The sequence below is a fragment of the Lynx canadensis genome, chromosome A3 (genome assembly GCF_007474595.2).
Source record: "Lynx canadensis isolate LIC74 chromosome A3, mLynCan4.pri.v2, whole genome shotgun sequence".
In the NCBI taxonomy this organism is placed as follows: Eukaryota; Metazoa; Chordata; class Mammalia; order Carnivora; family Felidae; genus Lynx; species Lynx canadensis.
This window is the reverse complement of record NC_044305.1, coordinates 105,258,768-105,285,527: the sequence shown is the minus strand read 5'-3', so window position 1 is coordinate 105,285,527 and position 26,760 is coordinate 105,258,768. Positions and strand designations below refer to the sequence as shown.

The window sequence follows — 26,760 nt, the reverse complement described above, 5'->3', positions numbered from 1 at the left end:
AAAGAGAAATCTGATTAAAGGAGGTTTAGATTCAAGAAACTAACTACAAGTGGGCTTATTACTGTAATTAGTATATGAGTTGATTCACAGTTAAATAAGACTTGGTTATGTCTCTGTTGTAAGCTCCTAAAAGGCTGGGTTCACTTCTTCTATATTTTCATTGTGCACCCTCACTTCACCTTGCTACCTCCATGTCATTAAAAATTCCAGGGGCGCCTGGGTGGCTCAGTCGGGTGAGCATCCGACTTCAGCTCGGGTCATGATCTCACAGTCTGAGTTCGAGCCCCGCATCGGGCTCTGTGCTGACAGCTCAGAGCCTGGGGCCTGTTTCAGATTCTGTGTCTCCCTCTCTCTCTGACCCTCCCCCATTCATGCTCTGTCTCTCTGTGTCTCAAAAATAAATAAACGTTAAAAATTAAAAAATTAAAAAAAAAAAAAGAATTCCATAAAATTTACTAGCCAGTAAGTCTGAACAAAGAAAATTAAGGTAACATTTTACTACTTGGTCACATTTTTCAAATCTGAGTTCTTGTCCTAGCAAGTAAAACATAACACATAATACAGTAATACGTAATACTTGGCAAGCACCCCAACTAAGAATTTTTAAATCTGCAAAATAGGAGGGTTACATTATATCCTTCTAAATCCACACCCCCCTTTTTTATTTAGGAATCTAATTTTATCTGTTTTGACAGCTAAACCTTTGAAAAGGTTTAGACTTTATTGTACAAATCAGGTTCCCTATTCAAAGTCCAAAGAGTTTTAAAGATCACACTGTTTCATTGGAATTTTAAAATATTAAGTTATTACTATAGTGTAACTGAATAATTAACTAGGACTTGATATCTCTAGAGAATAAATTCTTTTTAAGGAAAGATTTTAGCCTACCCAAAATGCTCTTTGTCACTTTCTACTATAAAAGCATAGTCAGTATTTCTAGCCTCTTGTTTATCACCTGTTCTGGAGCTTTATGGTTTTGGGGAATACAACTGTTATACAGAAAAAGCTCAAACTAAGTAAAGATTTTCCAATTTTCTGTTTGCTGGAATTAGATAGCATCACACTCTCCTACATTATAGTTAAATATGAATTTCAGATTCCAGATTTGGGTTAGTAGGGGGGGCTCTTTGGTTCTAAAGATAGTAAAATGCAAATAAAAGTGAGGGGTGCCTGGGCGGCTCAATCAGTTGAGCATCTGACTTTTGATTTCAGCTCAGGTCATGATCTCACGGTTCATGAGTTTGAGCCCCATGTTGGGCTCTGCACTGACAGCTCAGAGCCTGCTTGGGATTCTCTTCCTCCCTCTCTCTATGCCCCTCCTCAGCTCATGCTCTGTCTCTCTCTCTCTCTCTCTAAATAAGTAAACTATTAAAAAAATAATAAAATACAGGGGCGCCTGGGTGGCGCAGTCGGTTAAGCGTCCGACTTCAGCCAGGTCACGATCTCGCGGTCCGTGAGTTCGAGCCCCGCGTCAGGCTCTGGGCTGATGGCTCAGAGCCTGGAGCCTGTTTCCGATTCTGTGTCTCCCTCTCTCTCTGCCCCTCCCCCATTCATGCTCTGTCTCTCTCTGTCCCAAAAATAAATAAACGTTGAAAAAAAAAAAATTAAAAAAAAAAATAATAATAAAATACAAATAAAAGTGGATTTCTAAAATGGAAACTTTGGGGAGAAAGATGTGTTAAACTGTAAGCATTCTAGATGTTCAGAGGCTTTCTGTAGGCAGTACTCATTATACAAATAAGTACAGTCATTGTCCAAAGCCCGAAGCTCTGCTGTTGCCTTTGAAAGCCTTTCTGTTGTTCTTTTTTTTTTTTTTTTTTTTAATCTCTAAGTCCAAAAAGAGAGCAAGCTGTAGGAAAACACTTAGGGGAACTGATCGAGGAGCAGAGTATGCCACTACTAACTTCCTTGTTCACTTTTGCCTTTTACTATTAGTCTATGAAAGGTTAATAAATTTTAATAAGTATGTTTTAAATAAATGAGTAACTTTGGGGCACCTGGCTAGCTCATTTGGTAGAGCATGCAACTCTTTTGATCTTGAGGTCTTGAGTTCAAGCCCCATGTTGGTGGTAGGGTTCATTTAATATATAAGTAACTTTAATAACCAGTTATTTGTATCTGTATGAATCATTTCAGCAATACTGCTTTTTCAGAACACCTTAGATAACTATCCCAAAAAGTTTGGATTAAGATCATTTTGCAATTTGGAGCACTTTGCAAGATAGGACAGCTGCAGGATAGGCTAGCCTAGGGGAGATGCTAAAGTAGAAGATTAAATTAACAAGACTTAAGCAGACAGAAGGGGAAGTGCCAGCAGTGAGAAGGACAAAGAAAGGAAGTGTTAACATCCAGTGTTTCAAATTTCTGCCTAGCATTCACTCTTCCCGAAGATAGTAGAGCAGAAACATCTTCCTCTTCTTTTGTACTCTCTGATTTCCTACTCTTGGGATCCAGAGCTCAAGCTTCTATTATTTGGATTATAAGTAAGCTGTATTGTCAGGTACTTGGACTTCTGTGGACCAACCTGAGGACCTTACTACTGTCTGAAAAGTACTATCCAATAGAAACATAATGTATAACACATATGTAATTTAAAATGTTCCAGTAGCAGGGGCATCTGAGTGACTCATTTAAGCATCTGACTCTAGATTTCAGCTCAGGTCATGATCTTGAGGTCGTGAGTTCGAACCCCACATTGGACTCTGCACTGAGTGTGGAGTCTGCTTGAGATTCTCTCACCCTCTCTTCTTTGCCCCTCCCCTGCTCATATTCGTTCATTCTCTCTCTCTCTCTCTCTCTCTCTCTCTCTCTCTCTCTCTCTCTCAAAATAAACATTACAAAAAGGTACATGATAGAATCAGAATTCTAGCTTATTTGCCTATACATACTATTCTGTGGACAGTCATTTTAAGGCTTATGAAGAGATATTCCAGTGTGTTAAATCATATAAGCAGTTCCTAGACAGTATTCAGAATGGTCTCAAATCCTTCTCAAAGGGAAGGGAATAAATATTTGTTGAGGACCTCATATTATCCTTTACAGTGTGAAGTCTTATTTAATTGATCATAATCACAGGTGGTAAATCATAGTATCATTTTATATAATAAGAAAATGAGGCCAGGGGCACCTGGGTGGCTCAGTTAAGTGTCCGACTTTGCCCAGGTCATGATCTCACAGTCTGTAAGTTCGAGTCCCGCTTTGGGCTCTGTGCTGACAGCTCAGAGCCTAGAGCCTGCTTCAGGTTCTGTGTCTCCTCCTCTCTCTGCCCCTTCCATGCTTATGCTCTGTCTCTCTCTGTCTCTCAGTAATAAATAAACGTTAAGAAAAAAAAAAACTTTAAAAAAAAAAGGAAAGAAAATGAGGCCGAAGTCACACAACTAGAAAGTGGTAAAGCTGGAACACAGATCTCAATCAGTCTTTTTCCAGAGCTCATGTTCTTTCCACTATAATGTATTGTGTCCCTCAGTCTCAGGAATTGTTTATGGTTCCTAGATGACATACTTGGCCTCCAACATATATACTGCCAATTTCCAGAAAGGGAAAGCACTTTCATCCTGACGTGTATTGCCATTTTTATATTAGAAAAGTTGACAAGCACTAGATAGTTCCTTTGCTTTTACTTAGTTGTTTGTGCTGCTAAAGGAATAATTGATAAATAATAACTGACAGAAGAATCAATATGGTATTCTTAGCTTTCTCTCTTCGTAAAAGAGAGCTTTTATTTTCTTTGATACTATTATCCCTAACCCATTCCCTTCCCTGGACATGGGATCTCTTCTAGGTGGTGATAGAATTATCTACTAATTGTTTTGTTTTTTCATTCAGAAAGCATTTATGATATATACCCCTGATCAAAGATCCTAGGGGAAATTCCAAGGGACAGGATATCTACCTCTAAAAATTTATATTCTTGGGGCGCCTGGGTGGCGCAGTCGGTTAAGAGTCCGACTTCAGCCAGGTCACGATCTCGCGGTCCGTGAGTTCGAGCCCCGCGTCGGGCTCTGGGCTGATGGCTCAGAGCCTGGAGCCTGTTTCCGATTCTGTGTCTCCCTCTCTCTCTGCCCCTCCCCCGTTCATGCTCTGTCTCTCTCTGTCCCAAAAATAAATAAACGTTGAAAAAAAAAAATTTTTAAATTTATATTCTTTAAAAAAAAAAAAAAAAACTTTGAGGGAAAATTATATAACAAATTGATACCTATAAGAAAATAAACTATACAAAAAAGGACAAGGAGACACAGATAAATACGATTGCAGAAGAGAAATAGTCGCAGCTGGTAATCATTTAGTTCTCATCAGAGTCCAGCTGTGCTAAAAATCATCAGGAAGCAGAGCCCACTCTTAGATTCAGAAGTAATAAAGACCTACATTATGTGGTGTGAAAACTGTGGCGTGGGAGGTCTTAGCCTGTTCTTAGATCAATCCATGAGGCCAAGCACAAGTGAGTAATAATAATAAAAATAACTTGAACTTCTCACCCATAACACAGTTGTTTAATCTGACTCTGAAGAAATACTTGCAGACGTTCATCAAGTAATTTATCTTTCCTTCTTCCATGGTTTGCATCATATAAACTATTGAATTATTATGTACTCTTCTACTTAGTAGCTTAGGTCATTATTAGAGGTCCTAGAGTTGTATCAGCCTCAGGTTGATGACCACATGTGCAGTCTGTTTCTAATGCTGTTTTTTCATAGCAAGCCAAACAAGTTGGTAGGTGCTAGACATTTCCTAGGCTTTTATACTGAATCCCTTACTTTCATCTTCCCATTCAGGTTCTCTTGTAGCCATTTCACAATCATTGTCAACATTTATTAAACTTACCTAGATGTAGGTCATTGGAATGCTGGGCCAAGGAGGGGTGTTCATTGTTTTTAAGGAACAAACTCATCTGTTTAGTGAAGTTTTGTTTCCTTTTGTAAAAGATTCGCAACAAATATTATTTATTCTAGACTTGTCTAACATTTTTAGTTTTAGATTGTTGCAGATCTTATAAACAACTATTTGGTCTATGTAAAGATGTTTTAGAACCTATACTGCTAATTAGAAAACTGTTTCGTAGCACTGCCTTTTAAAAATGTTAGCATATTGTAATTGAATTTAAAAATGTTAGCATATTGTAATTGAATTTAAAAATGTTAGCATATTGTAATTGAATTTAATTGTTTAGGCCCAGCCCTGATTGTAGGCACAGTCCTGCAGTGAGGGAAGTTGGTCTTCTTTCCAGCTGTACTCACTGTGAATAGCAGAGCTCTTGTCTTCTCTCTGTATCCTGACTTGGGAGGCTGTGTGACTCCTCTCATTATGGTATATTCTCAGGCCATGTTTTTTGTATGGCATTAAACATCATTAGGTTGATCAGGTAGTCTGGTAGATACGGTTGTCATCTGCCCTGATAATCTTTTTCTTCTTTTCAACTGTCGGAAAAACTTCCATCATAATTTTTTTTTTTTTTCTGCATTTTTCTACCTCAACCTTCCTGACCTCCTTGTTTAGTTTAATTGTGAAAATAGGTATTCTCACTTCAGGAAACGACTGGTATTTTTTCCCTACAATGTTTTAGACAAAGTCTTTATATAAAAATGATTACGTATAAGAATAAAACTCTGTACTAGCTATTTTTGTCTTGCTCTTACTATATCACCTTAAAAATCCACTTTTCTATGGTTATTCACAAAACTGACTTAATTTTTTTGTCTTATGTTTCAACAGAAGGAGAATATGTTAAAATGTTTATGCGAGGTCGGCCAATTACAATGTTCATTCCTTCTGATGTTGAAAACTATGACGACATCAGAACAGAACTGCCTCCTGAGAAGCTGAAACTGGAGTGGGTGTATCCTCTGCTGTGACAGCAAATGTGTTCACTTTGTCTTCAGTTTAAGAAAAATTAGTTTACCTAACCTCTGTCAAAATTGTTGTTGTACGACGGGGGTCCCAGTGACTTACTTGATTGAGCGTTCAACTCTTGATTTCAGCTCAGGTGTTGATCTCATCATTCGTGAGATTAACCCTGCATCAGGCTCTGCGCTGACAGCGCAGCATCTGCTTGCGTTCTCACTCTCTCCCTGCAGCTCCTCCGCTCGTGTTCACAAGCACGCACACCTGCTCTCTCGAATAATTAAACTATTAAAAAAATTCTCTTTATACAAGAAAAGTGTGATGAGTATAGCAACCACTTGAGAAAGTAGAAAAATGTTACCTCTCATCCTCCACATATTACGTGTATTTTGCCAATAGCAATTTAAAACCACCCAAATTATAATAATTTTGGATAGGGCAAACAGTGTTCTACGAACAACATGGTAGGTATTTGCGATGTGGTAGAGAAGACATTGGAATGGAATTAGAAGAATCAGCCCCACCAGCCCCAGTGAACCTTACTTCACTTACAAGTTAATAACTCCTACTTCACTGAGCTTTTGTAAGAATTAAATAAGAAAACATCAGTTAAGCATTTTGTAACCTGTGAAATAATGTAAATTATTTTATATAAAGACATCAAATTAACAAGGTGATTCTAATTCCAGAATTAACCTGTCAGCCAGACTTGGTAAAAAATGACTATATAAAAGAGCTCTCTTAATTTCACTTAGAAATTTTTCTCTCAGAACCTTTGAGAAAGTCCACGAAGCAGAATGGAGTCAGTAGTTTGAACTCAACTTTTTGCCTCCATTCTGTACCCACTTCCCCTGCCCTTTGATTCATTCCCTCCTTTCCACACAAATTAGCTTTGGAAAACTCACCAATCCCATAATTCTGTACAACTTTTTTTTTTTTTAATGTTTGTTTATTTTTGAGAGAGAGACAGAGTGCAAATGGGAGAGAGGCAGAGAGAGAGGGAGACACAGAATCTGAAGCAGGTTCCAGGCTCTGAGCTGTCTGCACAGAGCCCGACGCGGGACTTGAACCCACGAACCATGAGATCATGACCTGAGCTGAAGTCAGATGCTTAACCGACTGAGCCACCCAGGCACCATCTGTACAACTTTTTAGTATGTGTGCTGCCGAAGTGAGCCCTCTACGACTTTTTAATAAACACTACCAAACTGTGCCTGGCTGTCTTACTCATTTTTCTTTTAGTTTATTTTTACTTATTTTGAGAGACAGACAGACAGACCGACCGACCTAGCAAGCAGGGCAGAGAGAGAGGGAGACAGAATCCCAAGCAGGCTCAGTGCTATCAGCACAGAGTTCGATGCAGGGCTTGAACTCACAAACCGTGAGATCATGATCTGAGCCGAAATCAAGAGTTGGACACTTAACCAACTGAGCCACCCAAGTACTCCTGTCTCACTCATTATTTCAGTCAAGCATAAATGTCATTTTCTCCACCCTTCTTTTGATCCCTCTCTTCACTTTCTCTCCATTTAAATTAGGTGTTCCTTGTTTAGTTTAATTGTGAAAATAGGTATTCTCACTTAAGGAAACGACCACTATTTTTTCCCTTGTCTTTCCACAATTTCTAATGATATATTTAGTGTCTGTTTTTGTCATCATTGCCAGAGCTAAGCTCCAGGGACCCAGGTGTCCATTCATTTTGTTCAGAAGTGTACTGCTCTGTGCCTGCCACATGTTCAGAACTCAGTATGTATTTGCGGAATGAGGGAACTAAGTTTTGTGCACATTAAAAACTCAGGGTTGCACCCTGGCTAGTGGCAGGACTTGAGTTTCTTAGTTCTGATGATGCATTCCGGTTTTCTTTATACTTTCCTGATTCCCTTAGGGATCCATGAAAAACTTTACACCTTAAAAATAATATTTATTAAAAACCTTGACTCCTGTTTAAGATATGGTTACCGAGGAAAGGACTGCCGTGCTAATGTTTACCTTCTTCCTACCGGAGAAATAGTGTATTTCATAGCATCAGTAGTAGTACTGTTTAATTATGAGGAGAGAACTCAGCGACACTACCTGGGTCACACAGACTGTGTGAAATGGTTGGTATCATTTAATACTTGTGTTTTTCTTTGTCATTTTTGCATTTCTTTATAATTTGGGTTTTTCAGAAATGATTTCTTCTGGAGAGCTCAGATCTTAAGGATATTATGGGTATTGTGTAGATATATTTTAAAAAGCACTTTAATATGGGGAAGCGGTAGTGGAATCTTTTCTTAAGACAATTTTAATTGATACTACTCTTCTGGAAAGGAATGAGCAGTACATAAGAGCAAAAAATTTACATTCTTTCTTCAACGTTTTTATTTATTTTTGGGACAGAGACAGAGCATGAACGGGGGAGGGGCAGAGAGAGAGGGAGACACAGAATCGGAAACAGGCTCCAGGCTCCGAGCCATCAGCCCAGAGCCCGACGCGGGGCTCGAACTCACGGACCGTGAGATCATGACCTGGCTGAAGTCGGACGCTTAACCGACTGCGCCACCCAGGCGCCCCAAAAAATTTACATTCTTAATAAGCTTACCCTTTGGTTGCAAGATATAGAAAGGAGTCTAAATATGGACAGGAAGACATCTTTAAAAAAAAAAAAACTTTGCTAGTCACTCGTATGTTGATCATGAAGAATGTGGGCATGTATGCTACACAGTTTTCAGTCTTAAAATTTTCATGCCCCACATCTGACCTAAGGGTTCAGCATTAAGAGCTAATTAAAAGGTTGGAGGTACTATGTGAAGATGTTCATTGTGTTCCTTTGTAGAAAAGTAGAAATGGTAGAAGAGCTGTTAATAAGATGCATACGGATGATGTCACAAAAGGGGAATATGCTGATGTTGACACAGAGTTTGCACAGTGCACGACTGCACCTTCCCCGTAATAAAACCGTCTGAGTATGCGTGCCTGTGTGCAGGACTAGAAAGGAGCTGGAACAGATGAAGACATTTTAACTTACCCTGTAATTGTGAATATGTGTTTTCTTCAAATTTAGGGCTCCGTTAATTTGTTTAATTTAACAAAGAAAGAAAAAGTGCAGCCGAAAACTTAGGAAAAAACATCTTCTAGATGATTGATGTTTATTTGATTTGCTAAAGAAAACAGGTCACAATGAGAATTTTTTTAATGATTAAAAATGTTTGAAAATTGATAAATGTTGATACTAAGGCATACTTTCAGCTACTTGAAATGTTTCCCATATTTAAAACTGTTGTTAATACTGCTTTTTAGCCTTGCTATACATCCTGACAAAATTAGGATCGCAACTGGACAGATTGCTGGAGTGGATAAAGATGGAAGGGTGAGTGGCATAGGGTTCTGCATGCTGTATCAGTGACATTGTCATTAGAATGGAGTTGATAGGAATTTTAACCGCAGCTCATTTATTTCATTCTTTTAAAATTTGGCAGCTAAGGGATTTCTAGTATAAGCAGGGAAAAAATAGTAGAATGTAAGAAGATTCCAAAAAACAGAATCATACTACTTAATATTTTTCTCTAAAAATAAGTGTTCTCCCTAAGGAAACTATTTACTTGTAAAATTGGGAGGACTTGTAAGCTTGTTGATTTTTTTTTTTTAACATAGCATAACTTATCAGTGTTTGCCAGAAGGTGCCACATTTTCACTATGTTGATGGACCTCTTGACTTTATATATGACTAGAACTGATAACACTTTAAAAATGTCAGTTCCTATTCAGTATTATTAAATTGGCTTATATAATAAATCCCTTATTTGTAAGGATCAGCAGTGAATATTATTGATGATTGATTAACGTGTGTGTGACTGTACCCATGACATTCCCTGGCTTCAGTTTATTTAGAGAAAAGGAGTCAGAATGGTTATAATGGATGACTTCTAAGGCCCCTTCCAGTTCCAAATTCTATTTAAGAACTGTTTGGTTAGCAATGTATTGGACACTTATAGAAAAAAAGTATTATTTTCCTAGAAATGAAGGTAATGTTAAAAGCAGAGTATCCAGAGCAAATTGGCCTTGGTTAGACTCCTAACTCCACCTTCTAATAGCTGTATAACTTTGGGCAAGTTATTCAAATCTAAGTTTCCTCATCTGGTTAAATGGTAATTATAACAGTACATAGTTTATGGGATTAAATGAATCAATACATGCGATGTACTTAGAATAGTGTGTGACATAGTAAATACTAAATCATTTGCTGCTACTGTTATCACTGTTGTTATTTTCTTGTTTTCATGGTATGAGAAGAAAATATCTGCTCAAGATTCTTTGGGGTCATGTCTAAATGTAGTAGCTATTTTATTATTAGATGTTTGTCCAGACCCACTGCTTTTGAAAGATGGAATGCAGTTCTGTGTGATGGTAGTATTTACTTGCATCCACCTGAATACCAGTTAGTCTTGCTATTGTATTTTTCCCCTTGTTTTTGCAGCCTCTGCAACCCCATGTCAGAGTGTGGGATTCAGTTAGTTTATCCACTCTGCAAATTATTGGACTTGGGACCTTTGAGCGTGGAGTAGGATGCCTGGATTTTTCAAAAGCAGTAAGTAACAATTTTTAAGGAAGTAAGCAAGCTGCAGTAAAGAAGTCAAGCTCAATTTTGTGTCTGTGTCTGTGTTCATAGAAAGTGATAACTCTGAATTGTTAGCTGTTGCTTAGCAGTGGCCAGCATTTTAACCTAGGTACTAAAGTACTCTGGTTTAAATGGGATACAGGTTGTTATACTTAGTTATACTTTTGTTCTGTTTTGAACTAGGATTCCAGTGTAATAGCAGGAAATTGTTAGAGGAATATATGTATAGCATGGTCCAGTTGAAATAAGAAGTAAGATATGCTTTTGCTTCAGCTTGAATCATGGAAATCTTATTTTATTTAAAAAATTTACTGACATGAAAGCTGGCCAGTTCTCCTAGAAAAGAAGTTATTTACATTTTATTTATCCTATTTATCTGTGTTAATGTAAGTCAGGTATATCATGGAAAGCTAAATTGCTGTTTGAATAATACAAGTAACTATATAGTAAGTGGAAGTTAACCTTGGAAACAAGATTAAAAACAGGAAGTATTTTTAAAAAGAATCTTCATTATATTTCTGAAGAAAATACAGTCAGTAAATAGTATAATCATTTTATTTCAAGTTTATATCCTTTTCAAGTTTAAAGGGTTTGGGATTATATTAATGTTGCCAGTTTTAATAATACGGTATTTCTTCTTAGAAAGTCACCCTTATCTGAAAAGTTTTAAATGCCTTGAATTGACTTTTCTTTAGGATTCAGGTGTTCATTTATGTGTTATTGATGACTCCAATGAGCATATGCTTACTGTTTGGGATTGGCAGAAAAAATCAAAGGGAGCAGAAATAAAGGTAAATCAAAATAAATTTTAATTGAGTATTATTTTTTAGAATACATTATTTTTTTTCAGATCCTTGGATGTATACTGCATATCCTTAAGTTGCAAGAGCATACCAGTTGGCCATATTCATTAGATTTATTGATTTGTCGTCATTTTATGGTATTAGGAATACCATTCTTAAAGTATTCTTTTTTTTTTTTTTAACAACACCTATTTATACTTTCTGTGATAGTTATCTATAGATTCTGAGATCAGTTCTTAAAGTATTCTTTTTTCTTTAATGTTTATTTATTTATTTATTTATTTAGAGAGAGGGAGTGCTCAAGCAGGGGAGGAGCAGAGAGAGAGGGTGAGAGAGAATCCCAAGTAGGCTCCATGCTGTCAGTGCAGAGCCCGACATGGGGCTCGATCCCACAAACGGTGAGATCATGACCTGAGCCAAAAGCAATAGTTGGATGCTCAACCAACTGAGCCACCCAGGCACCCCAGTATTCTTTATTTTGAGAGAAAGAAAGAAAGACCAGGGGAGGGGCAGAGAGAGAGAATCCAAAGCAGGCTCTGCCATGACAGCGCAGAGCCCAACGCAGGGCTTGAACTCACGAACCTTGAGATCATGAACCTGAGCCAAAACCAGGAGTCGATGCTTAACTGACTGAGCCACCCAGGCACCCCAAAGTATTCTTAAGATAAAATAGTCAAGCAACTTCAACCAAATTTCAGTGATACTTCAGGCATATTGTGCTACTGAAATGCCAAAGTAGATGGATGTCTAATCTCAAAATTAACTCTGACTACGCTATCTGGTTTCTCTTTAACAAAATTTGTCATTTATTCAATCTTTAAAGCATTAAAAATCTAAAGGAAAAATTCATCCTTTGGAATATAACTGACATAACCGAAAAGCATATGTAAGGATAAGTTTTTTGGTTTTAATACATGTATGGGATTATTACATAAACTGCTATAGTATTTATAATTGCTATAGAATAGGGTTGATCCCTTTGTGTGGATCTGGCTATAACTTGTAAGAGAAGAATATAAGGTTAATGCTGCAAATATGGGTCGAAATGGCCTCCTTCTGACAGGCTTTCAGAGGGATTCAGAGTGACAGGATGACTAAAAAAAGCCTATGACATATTTGCTGTACTCTTAAATAACATCACATTCCTTTTTAGTTGAGCACTCTCTCTCTCAGCAGTTTTGTTTGGTATAAGCTAAAGCTTTCAGCTTGTTGACCAAAAAGAGATTCTTTTAAATAGTGTGAGTTAATCTTTTGAAAAAAATAGAGTAGATTTGATTTTAATTGAAAAGAATATAACATGTCCAGAAACCTCAAACCTTGAAAAACATAAATGAAGATATAGATTGTCTTTCAGCCATCATTTAGAGTAATTTAACATTGAAACATAAGGATGTTATACCGAAGTAAAATGTGTGCGTTTGATCCTTTGTAGTAAAGGCTATCAGATGATGTCTTGTGGTTTTCCTCCTACTGGCCACTCTGTGTTCTCCTTTCCAAGACCTTAAATGTTGGTATTCTTCAGAGTTATATCCTGTGTCCTCCACTGGTATCATGTATTCTCTCATGGCCTTAGTTACTGTCTACTGTGTCCCGGATCAGTTAACTGTAGCCCAGATCTCTCTCATTTATTTGAGTGTCCTGTCCTGCAAGTCAAAATCAACATGTCCCAATGTGCACCAGTCATCCCCCTTAGACCCCAAACAGTTTTCGCCTCTCCGTGATTAACACCACATTCCAGCTATTTGTGCAAGCTAGAAACTCTTTTCCCCTTGCTTCTCACACTGAAGTTCCCTAAGGTCTGTCCCAGATGTCTGTATTAGAGCTCTTTCCAGTGCAAGTGACTGAAAAACAACTAAAGATAACTTAAAGAGAATTTATTCATGTTTAGGGAGAAAAAGAAAACCTCTAATAAAAGTCAGAGGGGAATTTTATCTCAGGAATTACTTGATTCAGGGACCGGATCACTGACTCTCTTGTCTCTCCTCTTTCCCTTGTGTGTTGACCTTATTCTCTTCCACTGTAGGTAAGCTCTATTTTTGTTAAGTCACAAAAATTTGGGAACTGGTACATACCTAGTTAATTTATAGAAGTTTGAAATTCAATAAGGCAACTTCAAAACCTTATTGACAGAAATTAAGGAAGACCTAAATAAATGGAGGAATATACAATAATCGTGGATAGAATATACAATAATCGTGGATATACAAATTGTTACTTCTCTGCATATTGATCTGTACTTTTTAAAAATTTATTTCTGATCTGTACTTTCTCTTTTTTTAATTTTTTAAACATTTTAACATTTTTTTAACATTTATTCATTTTTTGAGAGACAGAGAAAAACAGCTCAAGCAGGGGTGGGGCAGAGAGAGAGGGAAACACAGAATCCGAAGCAGGCTCCAGGCTCTGAGCTGTCAGCACAGAGCCCGACACGGGGCTCGAACTCATGAGCTGTGAGATCATGACCTGAGCCGAAGTCAGACCCTTAGCCGACTGAGCCACCCAGGTGCCCCTGATCTGTACTTTCAACATAGTCAAAAATCTCAGCATGATTTTCATGGATGTTGACAAGCTAAGTGTATGTGGAAATATGAAGGGATGAGAGTGGACAAAAATAACTAAAGTTGATGAGGGTGTAAATTAACCAGAACTCGCATACACTCCTGTATGTTGGACATAGAAATTGACACAGCCATTTTGGAAAACTGTTTGGCATTACCTTCTAAGTTTGAACATACACATGTGCATACCCTCTACCATCCTGTTCCACTCCTTGGTATAAATCCAACAGAAGTATATACATGTGTTGACCAAAAGACAAGTAATCAAAAATAATGGTAGCAAAAAACAAAAAAAAAAAGGAAGTTACCCAAATGCCAGTTAGTAGGAGGATGGATAAATCAATAACGTGGTCTTTACATATAAAAGAATACAATACAGTAATGAGGAGGAAAAAATTACAATATATGCACCAATATGAAGTAAATCTCATGAATGTAATGTAGATAAAACAGGGCCAGACACGAAGGAGTATATTCTGTGCGATTCCATTTAAATAAAGCAAAGTAATCTGTGCTGCCACAAATCAGGATCATAGCTGCTTGAACAGAGGGAGGGGATAGTGTCCCCTTTTCTAAAGGGATCTAAGGTGTTTGTGCGATGTTAGTAATAATGTTCTTTTTCTTCTATGCAGAGATGTGTTCGATTTGTGAAAATTTATCAAGCTATGCACTTAGGATTTGTGTACTTTAATGTGTGTATGTATGTGTATATATATATATATAATATATATATTTTATATATGTATATAAAATATACAACAATAAAAATCCAAGTAAAATATTCTATTATGCTACACTCATACCCAAAGTGATTTAATTTCATAGATTATTTCAAATCATGTCTTGATATCTTACCACTAGCATAATGGGTTTGTATACTGGAAATATTTGTAGTTAGCTTTATAACCGTCAGTTAATCCATTTGGCATGAGATTCAACTGTCAACTAGTTTTTATTTTATCCAAGTGAAAACTAAGGGCTGTTTAATTATTAAAATGCAGGGGCGCCTGGGTGGCTAAGTCAGTTGAGCGCCTGACTTCAGCTCAGGTCATAATCTCAGTTTGTGGGTTTGAGCCCTGTGTCGGGCTCTGTGCTGACAGCTCAGAGCCTAGAGCCTACTTCAGAATCTGTGTCTCCCTCTCTCTCTGCTCCTCCCCTGCTCACACTCCCTCTCAAAAAACTAAGTAAAAACATTAAAAAAAGGAAAAAAAAAACACATATATATAAAACCTCTGGGCGCCTGGGTGGCCTAGTCAGTTAAGCGTCCAACTTCAGCTCAGATCATGGTCTCATGGTTTGTGGGTTCGAGCCCCACGTCAGGCTCTCTGCTGTCAGCACAGAGCCTGCTTCAGATCTTCTGTTTCCCTCTCTCTCTCGCTCGCTCTCTCGCTCGTTCTCTCTCTGCCCCTCCCCCACACTTGCTCACTCGTTCTCTCTCTCAAAAATTAACGTTAAAGGGGCGCCTGGGTGGCGCAGTCGGTTAAGCGTCCGACTTCAGCCAGGTCACGATCTCCCGGTCCGTGAGTTCGAGCCCCGCGTCAGGCTCTGGGCTGATGGCTCGGAGCCTGGAGCCTGCTTCCGATTCTGTGTCTCCCTCTCTCTCTGCCCCTCCCCCGTTCATGCTCTGTCTCTCTCTGTCCCCCAAAAAAATAAATAAACGTTGAAAAAAAATTAAAAAAAAAATTAACGTTAAAAACAATTTTTTAAGTATCCTCAATTCAGTAATTTTGTGAAAACACTACATTTGTAATTCCTTTGTGCCTCTCCTGCCTGTTTTCTTCCTTTTTCACTCCAGTTCTTTTAAATCTTGTCCTTTCTAGAAAGAGCATAAAAATTCTTTCTTTTTTGTTTTTTCATTTCTATAGGAATCTGTAGTGACTATTCTGTGTCTACTTTTTAAGCCTTCAACCTCATGACGAATCTCTAAATCAGTAATATTTTCTTGAATGGTCAATAATAATAGTACAAAGAAAGATAAGACTTTTTTTTTAATCAGAATGGCAATCTGTCTTTAAGATAGAATGTACATGGCTCTTGATTTGCTACTATTATTATACTTTTCCCTGAATGTGCAGGAAATTAAAATAATCTAAAACTAATTCATATGTCTTCCTAATGCAGAGTTATTATATATAAATAGCATAAAAGATGATACACTAGTGTGAGGATATCAAATTTAAATCATTATTCTAAAAATCTATTAAAATTTTCCAGGAAAATTGATCTTAATAGAAAAGGCATTATCTCAAAATGTTTCCTAGTCTTCAATTGTCAGTAGCTATAATTGGTACTTGCTGGAGATAAGGATATACACTTCATCTAAAGCTTTATTTCTTATCCACAGACAACAAATGAAGTTGTTTTGGCTGTGGAATTCCATCCAACAGACGCAAATACCATCATAACATGTGGTAAATCTCATATTTTTTTCTGGACCTGGAGTGGTAATTCACTAACAAGAAAACAGGGAATTTTTGGGGTAAGGATCAGAATGTTAAAACTTCATTATAAAACTTTTAATTTTTATTGTTTAGTAAACATAGTCATCATGCCAAAGGAAAAACTGAAAATTCTCATTGTTTCATTGTAGAAATATGAAAAACCAAAATTTGTGCAGTGTTTAGCATTCTTGGGAAACGGAGATGTTCTTACTGGTGACTCAGGTGGAGTCATACTTATATGGAGCAAAACTACTGTAGAACCGACACCAGGGAAAGGGCCTAAAGGTACAGTATTCTCACACTGAAGTCCTCACTTTTAATGTGTACGTCTTGCTGTTGTAGGCCGGCTCTTACTCAGACCAGCAGAGTCATCAACATGCATTTTGTTTTTAACGTTTTTCATGATCTGTTTTTTAAAGTTAAATTGTTTACACAGCTATTCATGACTGTATATAACCTACGTTTGACTATATTGAACCTTTCCTTCTAGGAGGTTAATACAAAGTAATTAGAGATGATAAAGATATATACTAATTTAAAGAGTACAAAGATTGAGAGAGAAATCATCCTGATCTTTAGTGTTTTGTGAAGGCTTCACAGAAGAAATGGTATTTAAGTTAAGCCATAATGATACAAAACTTCAAAAGATATGGAACATTGATCCCAGTTTAGGGAAACAGTGCAAGCAGAGGCAGAAAGATGGATATGAATGTGAGGCATCCAGGATAATGTGAATAAATTTGTCGTGTACAAGTGTTAACAAAGATGAGAAATAGCCAACTTGAGGGAAATTTGATTTTTTTTAATTGTTTTTTTTACATTTACTTATTTTTGAGAGACAGAGAAAGACAGAGCACAAGTGGGGGTGGGGCAGAGAGAGAGGGAGACACAGAATCCATAGCAGGCTCCAGGCTCCAAGGTGTCAGCACAGAGCCCAACGTGGGGCTTGAACTCACAAACCGTGATCATGACCTGAGCCGAAGTTGGATGCTCAACTGACTGAGCCACCCAGGCACCCCGAAGGAAATTTGATTTTAAAAAAGAGTAGTGTTTTATAATTCCTACTATCAGTTTAATTAATACAGTCTAAGTAATTAAAAATTTAAGGATTAAGGTACAGATTTTTTTGTAACCAAAAAAGAATCCTTAAAACTGGTTGAGTTGACCATGAGAGACGAGTTGTGAGGCTGATGGTCTTTATCCCCCAGTTAGATACCAGAAAAGACCCTGGTGAGAAATAAGATGTAAAAAGAAAAAAGTTGGGGCACGTGGGTGGCTCAGTCAGTTAAGCATCCAACTTCGGCTCAGGTCATTATCTCACAGTTTGTGGGTTTGATCCCTGACATCGGGTTCTGTGCTGATGGCTTGGAGCTTGGGGCCTGCTTCAGATTCTGTGTCTCCTTCTCTCTCTGCCCCTCCCCGACTTGTGCTATGTCTCTCTCTGTCTCTCAAAAATAAATAAATATAAAAAAAAAAATTTAAAAAAGAAAAAGTTAACAAGATAGAACTGTTTATTTAGTGCCCCCAAAGAAGGGAGGAGTTTCTAGGAGTATCAGTGCTATCAAGAATCAAAACTAAGAAACAACCATTAGTGGTTTACAGTATCAACAGAACTTAGATTAAGGCCCCAAAACAGCTAAGTATAGAATGGCCAGTTTGAAAATGGAGAATTTTGAGAATCCAAGGTGAAAATGGAATGGGAAGTAGAGAGTTACTGAGTCAGTCAGTAGTCTTTTGAAGGGTGCCTAAAACCTGAAGTAAAATGGGAATTGCCAGTGACAAGGAGGAAACTAAAACTCTTAGAGACAGGAGAATACCTGGATTAGGTATAGGAGGAAGAATTATCCTTGAAAAAGAGCAAGAGCTTCCATTCATTCTGAGACTGGAGCTTTAGAAGCTGAGATATTCTATGTGGGTAAATGGGGGGTGGGGGGGGTCATGCAGGATGACATTGCTCTCAGTAAAGGTGACTTTGTTAAAGACTTGACGTTTTTAAAGGGACAGTGTGAGCAGAGGAGAGGCAGAGAGAGAAGGGGAGAGAGAATCCCAAGCAGGCCCTACATTGTCAGTACATGCCCAGTCCCATGAAGCCACAAGGTCATGACCTGAGTCAGAACCAAGAGTCGGACACTTAACCAGCTGAGCCATCCAGGCACCCCTGAAGTTTCTGTTTTTAATGGATACAAAAAGAACAATAGTAATGTCATGTAAAAGTATCACATAGTCAGACTCCATTACTTCAGAGTTCTATTTGTTGGAATTGAGATCCAGCTAAAACCTTTGTCTTTTCTGTGGATAGTAGATTTACTATAACAAATAATAATAAAACCAAAACCCTGTGAACTTAGAGATATTATTTTCTAAACAATTAGTGATTAAAACTATCCTTATCAACTCTTGAAAGGCTGTTTCCAAAGATCTTAACAGCTCATGACTAGCAGCTCTTTATAGTGTAGTAATAAAGAATGATTGTCCCAATTACTACATTTGTGGCACATTTCCTACCTTTCTCCTCTGCTTTTCTCAACATAGCAACAGACTAGAGGGTTCAGTCTCCCTTGCGCTGGGTCCTGTGAGGGTAGTGTATATGGCCATGTTAATCAAAAAGAATGAAATCTTGCCATTTGCAACTACCTGGATAGAACTAGATGGTATTATGCTAAGCGAAATTAGAGAAAGACAAATATCATATGACTTCACTTATATGAGGACTTTAAGATACAAGACAGATGAACATAAGGGAAGGGAAGCAAAAATAATATAAAAATGGGGACAAAACATAAGACACTCTTAAATATGGAGAACAAACAGGGTTAGTGGTGGAGTTGTGGGAGGAGGAATGGGCTAAATGGGTAAGGAGCATTAAGGGATCTACTCCTGAAATCATTGTTACACTATATGATAACTACTTGAATGTAAATTTTAAAAACTAATAAATTTTTTAAAAACTTGAAAAAAAATTAAAAATACCATAAAAAAAAAAAAAACAAAGAAAGAAACAGGGACATCTGGGTGGCTCAGTTGGTTAAGCGTCCAACTTCGGCTCAGGTCATGATCTCACAGTTTGTGAGTTCAAGCCCCACATCAGGCTCTGTGCTGATAGCTTGGAGCCTGGAACCTGCTTTGGATTCTGTCTCCCTCTCTCTCTGCCCCTCCCCCTGCTCATGCTCTCTCTCTGTCTCTCAAAAATAAATATAAATGTTTAAAAAAAATTTTTTTTTAATATGCATGGCCATATTATAAAATGGGAGGGGGGGAGAATAAACTCATAGTTTGGTCCCCTTCTTTTTCTCACTACAGCCCCTCTTCCCAGCCCCCATAATGGGCTTTGGCATTTCTTTAGCTTTACCTCAAATTGATTTTTCTCAGAAATAAAGATAAATTTTTAAGCCCCATTTGTACCACGTAGGTCCACTTTGCCCTTTTCTCTGGTAGGTGAAAAAAATTACAAGAGCAACATTGAAAATAACCTTTTTCAACACCCCCCCTTTTTTTTTACTATTAAGAAAAAGCTGAAAAAATATCCAGACTATCATGCTTCCTTCAGAGTAGAAGTTTATAAGAAAAATTAGAGATGTTGTTCTAAAATCAGTGGGCTGGGAGCAGAGAGAGATTATTTATTTATTAGCAGTAACAGGTGGTAACTGCAGAAAGAAAACTAGCTATACCAATCAGAGTCTGAGAATCCACAAGAAGAGAGGTAGGGGTTGACAGGGAACCAACTTGGGGTGCCTGAGACATTTCCCCTGGGGATTGGGAGAGCAGCATGCCCTGGTTTCTCTTATTCATCCCCCTCACCTTAAACACGCTGAAACAACTTCCCTTTGTCTCTCTGGAGTCTCTGCATCAGACCGTGGAAATCACCACAAATAACGTAGGAATAAGGGGATCCTTGTTTCTCTGCTCAGAAGGAAAGTCCTAATTTACATGTCTGTCTTCCCTAATAAGTCTGACTTTCCCAGGATTCAGATAATGTCTGGCAGCTGTTACTAGCTGTTTGAAAAGTATTTGTTAAACATTTTATTAAGGAAATGACTTTACTCTTACCTTTGGGTGTTAGTGTAGGAATAAAAGTTGAGTGGTACAGATGAAAGCACTATTTTCATGGAAATGGGGAATTTGACTATAGCACTGCAGGTTTCTATGATTGCGCAGATTTTAAACTATATTTTTTTGGAGATGTACTACAGTAGTGTTCTCCATATTCATTCAACTGAATTTTTAAGTTTGGCAGGTGACTTGGATAGTTGTCAATCCTTAAATTTTACTACCAGTGATCCAGATCTCAATCATTGGCCATGCATTCTTTAGCTTGTTTTGTCCAATTCAGGTTCAAAACTCACAATAAGGATAGCAGTGGATTACGGATTCTTAAGAAAAAAGAATGGTAGGCGGGGGCACCTGGGCGGTTTCCATAGGCTAAGTGCCCAACTCTTGATTTTGGCTCAGGTCATGATCTCAGGGTTGAGTTCGAGCCCTGCGACCAGCTTCGCACTGACAGCACAGAGTCTGCTTGGGATTCTCTCTCTCTGCCCCTACCCTGCTCACGTGTGCGCAAGCATGCTCTCTCTCGCAAACTTTAAAGAAAAAAAAAGAACAGTGATATTAATCAGCTACCTTTCCCACTTATCTCTGATTTCTTTTTCCTGGGCACGTTTGTTCAGTATTAGAAATGCAAGGAACAGCAGTGTCTACCAAAACAGTGACATGTTATCCTCTGACACTAAGCAGAATTTGGGTATAAATGTACCCTTCATTAGCCTTAATGTGTGTAGAAGTGGGAGGCAGGGAGAGGTTGTTTTTATTTTGTTTTTTGTCTAAAAAACTTGTGGCTTGGGCTTTTTTCCAAAAATCTGCATGTGAACATACAGGAAACAGGAAATCTAATCTTTGTAAATTGCTGGGCATATAAAATGGACTATGTTGTCCTCTGCCATATGACTGATCCCATTATGGGCAAACTTGTTGAGAATTTTGTTCCTTCCTTTACATTTGAGGGTTTCAGTTCTGTAAGTATGGCTAGGAAGGATTTGATGAGTGCAGTGAACACTCAAAGTTTCCATTTTTAAATTCTTGCCAAAAATTTCAGTAGATTGATCCATTTTGCATATTCCCTAATATGACGTTTCTGCATCCGTGGCAGTCTTTTCAACCGGATCTGAGTGTACTCTGATAACGTGTCTGATAAAGGGACATTCATCCCTTTATTTTGGATGGTTGAAGTATAATTCCATAGCTAATTTTTTACTCTACTAATAGCAAACAAACCAAAACTGTATTTATACTTCATAAGCTCTTTGTATATTTTCTTCTTGCTTCCAAACCATTTTTTCCTTACCTTAAATTAACAGAAATCTTCAAAGTAATTAGAATTTTCTATTTTTTTCCTGATTTTATTGAGCTATAATTGACATATAACATTGCACAGTTTAAAGTGTACAGCATATGGGGCGCCTGGGTGGCGCAGTCGGTTAAGCGTCCGACTTCAGCCAGGTCACGATCTCGCGGTCCGTGAGTTCGAGCCCCGCGTCGGGCTCTGGGCTGATGGCTCGGAGCCTGGAGCCTGTTTCCGATTCTGTGTCTCCCTCTCTCTCTGCCCCTCCCCTGCTCGTGCTCTGTCTCTCTCTGTCCCAAAAATAAATAAACGTTGAAAAAAAAAATTTTTAAAGTGTACAGCATAATGTATATGCCAAATGATTACCATAAATGTTTAGTTAATATCCATCGCTTCGCAGTTTTTTTTCTTGTGATGAGAACTTTTAAGATCTACTCTCAGCATCTTTCAAATGTACAATGTAGTATTGTTAATTATAGTCACCATGCTGTATGTTACATCCCCAGAATTTATTTATCTAATAACTAGATATTTCTACCTTTTGACCGTTGTCACCCATTTCCCCCGCCACCACCTGTTTCTGTTAGTTCATTTTTTTAGATTTTATTTGTAAGTGAAATCATATAGTATTTGTCTTTCTGTGTCTAATTTCACTAAGCATAATGCCCTCAGGGTTCATCCATGTTGTTACAAATGGCAGGATTATCTTCTTTTTTTATTCCTTTGTATATGTGTATGTGTGTGTACGCTGATCACCTAAGTGCTGATCACCACTTAGGCTATTTCGTTATTTTCTGTTGTTGGGTACAACAACAGAAACATGGGTGTATTTCTCATGTTGGGTACAAAGTAATTGTTATTTCCAACGTATATGAAAAAGTTCAGATTTTTCTTCTATGAAATAATTCATAAGTTTTAAATGGGGGGAGGGGAAGTTGAGAATATCTACAAGGTCATTAAAATGTCCATTTTTCTTAAATCTTTGCCGGATTTCTTTAAGAAACACCATTTTACATGCTCCAAATTATCAACATGGACATATTTGCCCAGTTGCTAAGAATATAACATAAGTTTCAAAGTCTCCCTAACATTTGATTCCATAGTTCTTAAACAGGCACAGAAAGCCCTTGAGACTATCCATATTTGGCAGTCAAGGTAAACTGCTTTTTAAGGAAACTTTGTTTCTGTTAGAGATGACAAGAAAGGGGAGATTTGAAATTAAATACCTGAAGGTACAGTAGGTTTTTAAATTCAAGGATAATTATTTTTCTTGGTAGGTATTTCAAAAATTATTTGGCTTAAATTGGAATGTCAGAAATACAGGCCCATGAGAAAGAAATCTTTGATAATTTGGGCCTTTTTTTTTTTATGTTTATTATTTATTTATTTATTGAGAGAGAGAGAGAGAGAGAGAGAGTGTGTGTGTGTATGAGAGAGAGAGAAAGAGAGAGAGAGAGAGTGCACAGGGGAGGGGCAGAGAGAGAGGGAGAAAGAGAATCCCAGGCAGGCTCTGCCCTGTGAATACAGAGCCTGATGCAGGGTTCATTCTCACTGACCATGAGATCATGGCCTGAGCCGAAATCAAGAGTCAGACGCTCAACTGACTGAGCCACCCAGGCGCCCTGACTGAAAATGTGTTTTCTCAGTAAATACTGTCTAAAGGGAGCTTTGGTAATTTGTATAAATTTGAAACACAGAAACTTTAGCTCAGCTAATATTAGGTCCTTCTCAGGAAATAACTCTCCTGGGGTAGGAGGTAGAAAGTGAAAATTTCATGGAGTTTATGCTACTTAGATATTTTTATTCTTGATGAAGCATTTGTTCCTCAGGTTTATTTTCTGTTTTCTAACATTCCATCATTCTAGGAAGATCTTAAGTGTTTAATGAGGTTTATGTGGTGTTTGGAAGTATGGAAGACTGAATTAAAAAAAAAACTGTATTGCATATTTCTACATTCTGATGGAGATCCATGAAATTCCACATCTCTGTGTTTTTTTTTAATTTCTTGCATGGTACCATGGTACTTTCAGACTACTCTTGTTATTTGACCATGCATGAGAAAATAAGCCCTTTGCTTTTTTTTTTTTTTTTTTTTTTTTTTTTTGTCTTAATGCCCAAATCCAACAATACTCAAAAAATTTACATCTCTCAGATGTCCTTTCTTTCTTGGTCACATCAGAGCCATGATAAATAATTGGCTGGCTATCCTGCTGGACACAGTTGTAGTGTTCAGTGTTTAAAGTATTTTTAGGTGATGAATGTTGATGTGCACTGAGGCAGTTGACATGAATAAAAGTTTGTTGGAGTTCTGCCCCCAGCTCTGCTGATTCAAGCAAGCTCTACTCCAAATCAGGGAAGCCATTTCCTTGCTCCCTGCCAAATACACTTTTTTATTAAGTATCTGTACCACTAGCATCCTCACACTGAGTAATTTTTAGAGCCAGCTGCAACATTTTTTTAAAGGATACCAAAGCCCTACAAATTTCAGTTAATTTCTTAAATACAGTGGCAGCTCAAATAGATAAGTAAAAATGAACAATCTCAATGACAGCTTTATTGAGATTTATTAAGTTCACATACCATAAAACTCACCCTTTTAAAATGTACACTTGATTTTTAGTACACTCATGGAGTCATACAACCATCACCACTATCTAATTTCAGAACATTTCATCACCCCAAAAACAAACACTGGGTCCATTAGCAGTCATTTGCTATTTCTCCCTCCCAACAGCCTGTAGCAACCATTCGTCAGCTTTTGGTCTCTAGGGATTTGCCTCCTTTGGACATTTCACATAAATGGAGTCATACAGTATATGGTCCTTTGTGACTGGCTTCTTTTATTAGACCCTTAATGTTTTCAAGATTCATCTATGTCGTGGCACATATCAATACCTCATTCTTTTTGTGGCTGAATAATATTACATTATAAATGTACATATTGTGTTTATCCATTTTTCAGTTGAACAATTTAGAAAATTAACACTTTTTTTCAGTTTTATTGAGGTATAATTGGGATATGATTTTGTATACATTTAAGATATATAACAATGATTTGATTTATGTTTATATTGCACAGTGACTATCACAGTAAGTTTTGTTTACGTCCAGCACCTCACATAGTTACAGATTTTTCTCTTTTGATGAGAGCTTTTAAGATCTACTCTCTTAGGGGTGCTTGGGTGACTCACTTGTTTAGGCGTTCGACTCTTGATTTCAGCTCAGGTCATGATCTCGCAGTTCGTAAGTTCAAGCCCTGCATTGGGCTCTGCACTTACAGTGTAGAGAGCCTGCATGGGATTCTCTCTTTCACTCTGCTCCTCCCCACCCCCTTCTCTCTCTCTCTCTCTCTCTCTCAAAATAAACTTAAAAAAAAAAAAATCTACTCTCTTAACAACTTTCAAATATACAATACAGTATTCTTAACTGTAGTCACCATGTTGTGTGTTAACTTCCAAGAACTTCTTTGTCTTCTAACTGGAAGTTTGTACCTTTTAACCACCTTCACCCATTTCTCCCACTGAATAATTTTTTTTTTAATTTTTTAACGTTTTTTATTAATTTTTGAGACAGAGCGAGATAGAGCATGAATGGGGGAGGGTCAGAGAGAGAGAGAGAGAGGGACACACAGAATCTGAAACAGGCTCCAGGCTCTGAGCTGTCAGCACAGAGCCCAACGTGGGGCTCGAACTCACAGACCGTGAGATCATGACCTGAGCTGAAGTCGGACGCTTAACCGACTGAGCCACCCAGGCGCCCCCACAGAATAATTTTTAAACTTGTAATTTTTTTCATTTTTCCAAGCGATTTAAGATCTGTTGACTGATTTGGGCCATATTTAAACAAGGCTCTACCTTCCCATTTGTAACCTACTTACTAATTCTACAAGATATCTTCCTAAGAGCTTTACTCTTGCTCTCCTAGCCTCACTAGCCAGATAACCTCACTAACCAGATAGCCTCACTAGCTTCTCTGAGTTAACATATCATGAATACCAAAGAGAAGGTCTCAGGAAATGAACTGGTTATAGTTTGAATACTAAAATCTTACCCTCACCCTTAAGAAAGAGGATCTGAGGGGCACCAGGCTAGCTCACTAGGTGGAGCATGACACTCTTGATCTCGGGTTCATGGCTTCAAGCCCCATGGTAGGCATGGAGCCTATTTAAAATTTAATTAATTAATTTAAAAAGGATCTGATATATATATGTGTGTGTGTGTGTGTGTATACACACACACACACATATATCTGATTACATATATATAATACATACATACATAATTGACCCTTGAACAACATGGGTTTTGAATTGCATGGGTCCACTTATGTGCAGATTTTTTTTTTTTTTTAATGTTTATTTTTGAGAGACAGAGCACGAGCAGGGGAGGGGAAGTGAGAGACAGAGACCTAGAATCTGAAGTATGCTCCAGGCTCTGAGCTATCAGCACAGAGCCCAACGTGGGGCTTGAACTCAGGAGCTGTGAGATCTTGACCTGAGCCGAAGTTGGACACTCAACTGACTGAGCCACCCAGGCGCCCTGGTATTTTTTTTTTCTTTTAAAGTTTATTTTGAGAGAGAGAGAGCCCTTGGGGGTGGGGGTTGGGGGGTGGCGAGAGAGAGGGTGAAAGAAAATCCCAAGCAGGCTGCATGCCGTCAGTGCAGAGCCCAACCCAGGGCTGGATCCCACAAACTGTCAGATCATGACCTGAACCTAAATCAAGAGTCGGATGCTTAAGCTACTGAGCCACCCAGGCGCCCCTACACATTTTTACAGTATAGTACTATAAATGTATTTTCTTATGGCTTTAATATTTTTTCTAGCTTACTTTATTGGAAGAGTACAGTATGTAATTTATACAGCATGCAAAATACATGTTAATCGACTGTTGGTATCATCAGCAAGGTTTCTGGTCAGCAATAGGCTATTAGTTAAGTTTTTGGAAGGCCAAAATCTATACACAAGATTTTGAACTGCACAAGGGGTTGGCACACCTAAATCCTTTGTTATTCAGGGGCCAGTTGTATGTATGTACATAATTTGTTTGTTAATCTCCACATGGACTTTACTTAAATATTTTTTTATGGACCTGCCCTCTCCCTCCCTGGGTATATGTAAAGTTCCGTAGAGATATGAGAAAGCTGGGCTGTCATTCAGCCATCATATTAGTACAACTGGACCGGTTTTTA

At 37.9% G+C, this 26,760-nt stretch overlaps 1 protein-coding gene across 9 annotated transcripts in view; it reads left to right on the top strand.

Moving 5' to 3' along the window:
• Positions 1–26,760, top strand: part of EML4 (EMAP like 4) — a 161,713-nt gene that overhangs the window by 101,227 nt on the left and 33,726 nt on the right. For all 9 annotated transcript variants that reach the window (XM_030311215.1, XM_030311216.1, XM_030311213.1 and 6 more), the window contains 7 exons: positions 5,710–5,833; positions 7,788–7,937; positions 9,118–9,187; positions 10,295–10,405; positions 11,131–11,226; positions 16,141–16,275; positions 16,387–16,522. In XM_030311215.1, coding sequence (XP_030167075.1) covers positions 5,710–5,833; positions 7,788–7,937; positions 9,118–9,187; positions 10,295–10,405; positions 11,131–11,226; positions 16,141–16,275; positions 16,387–16,522 — 822 coding nt within the window. The remainder of the gene's footprint in view (positions 1–5,709; positions 5,834–7,787; positions 7,938–9,117; positions 9,188–10,294; positions 10,406–11,130; positions 11,227–16,140; positions 16,276–16,386; positions 16,523–26,760) is intronic.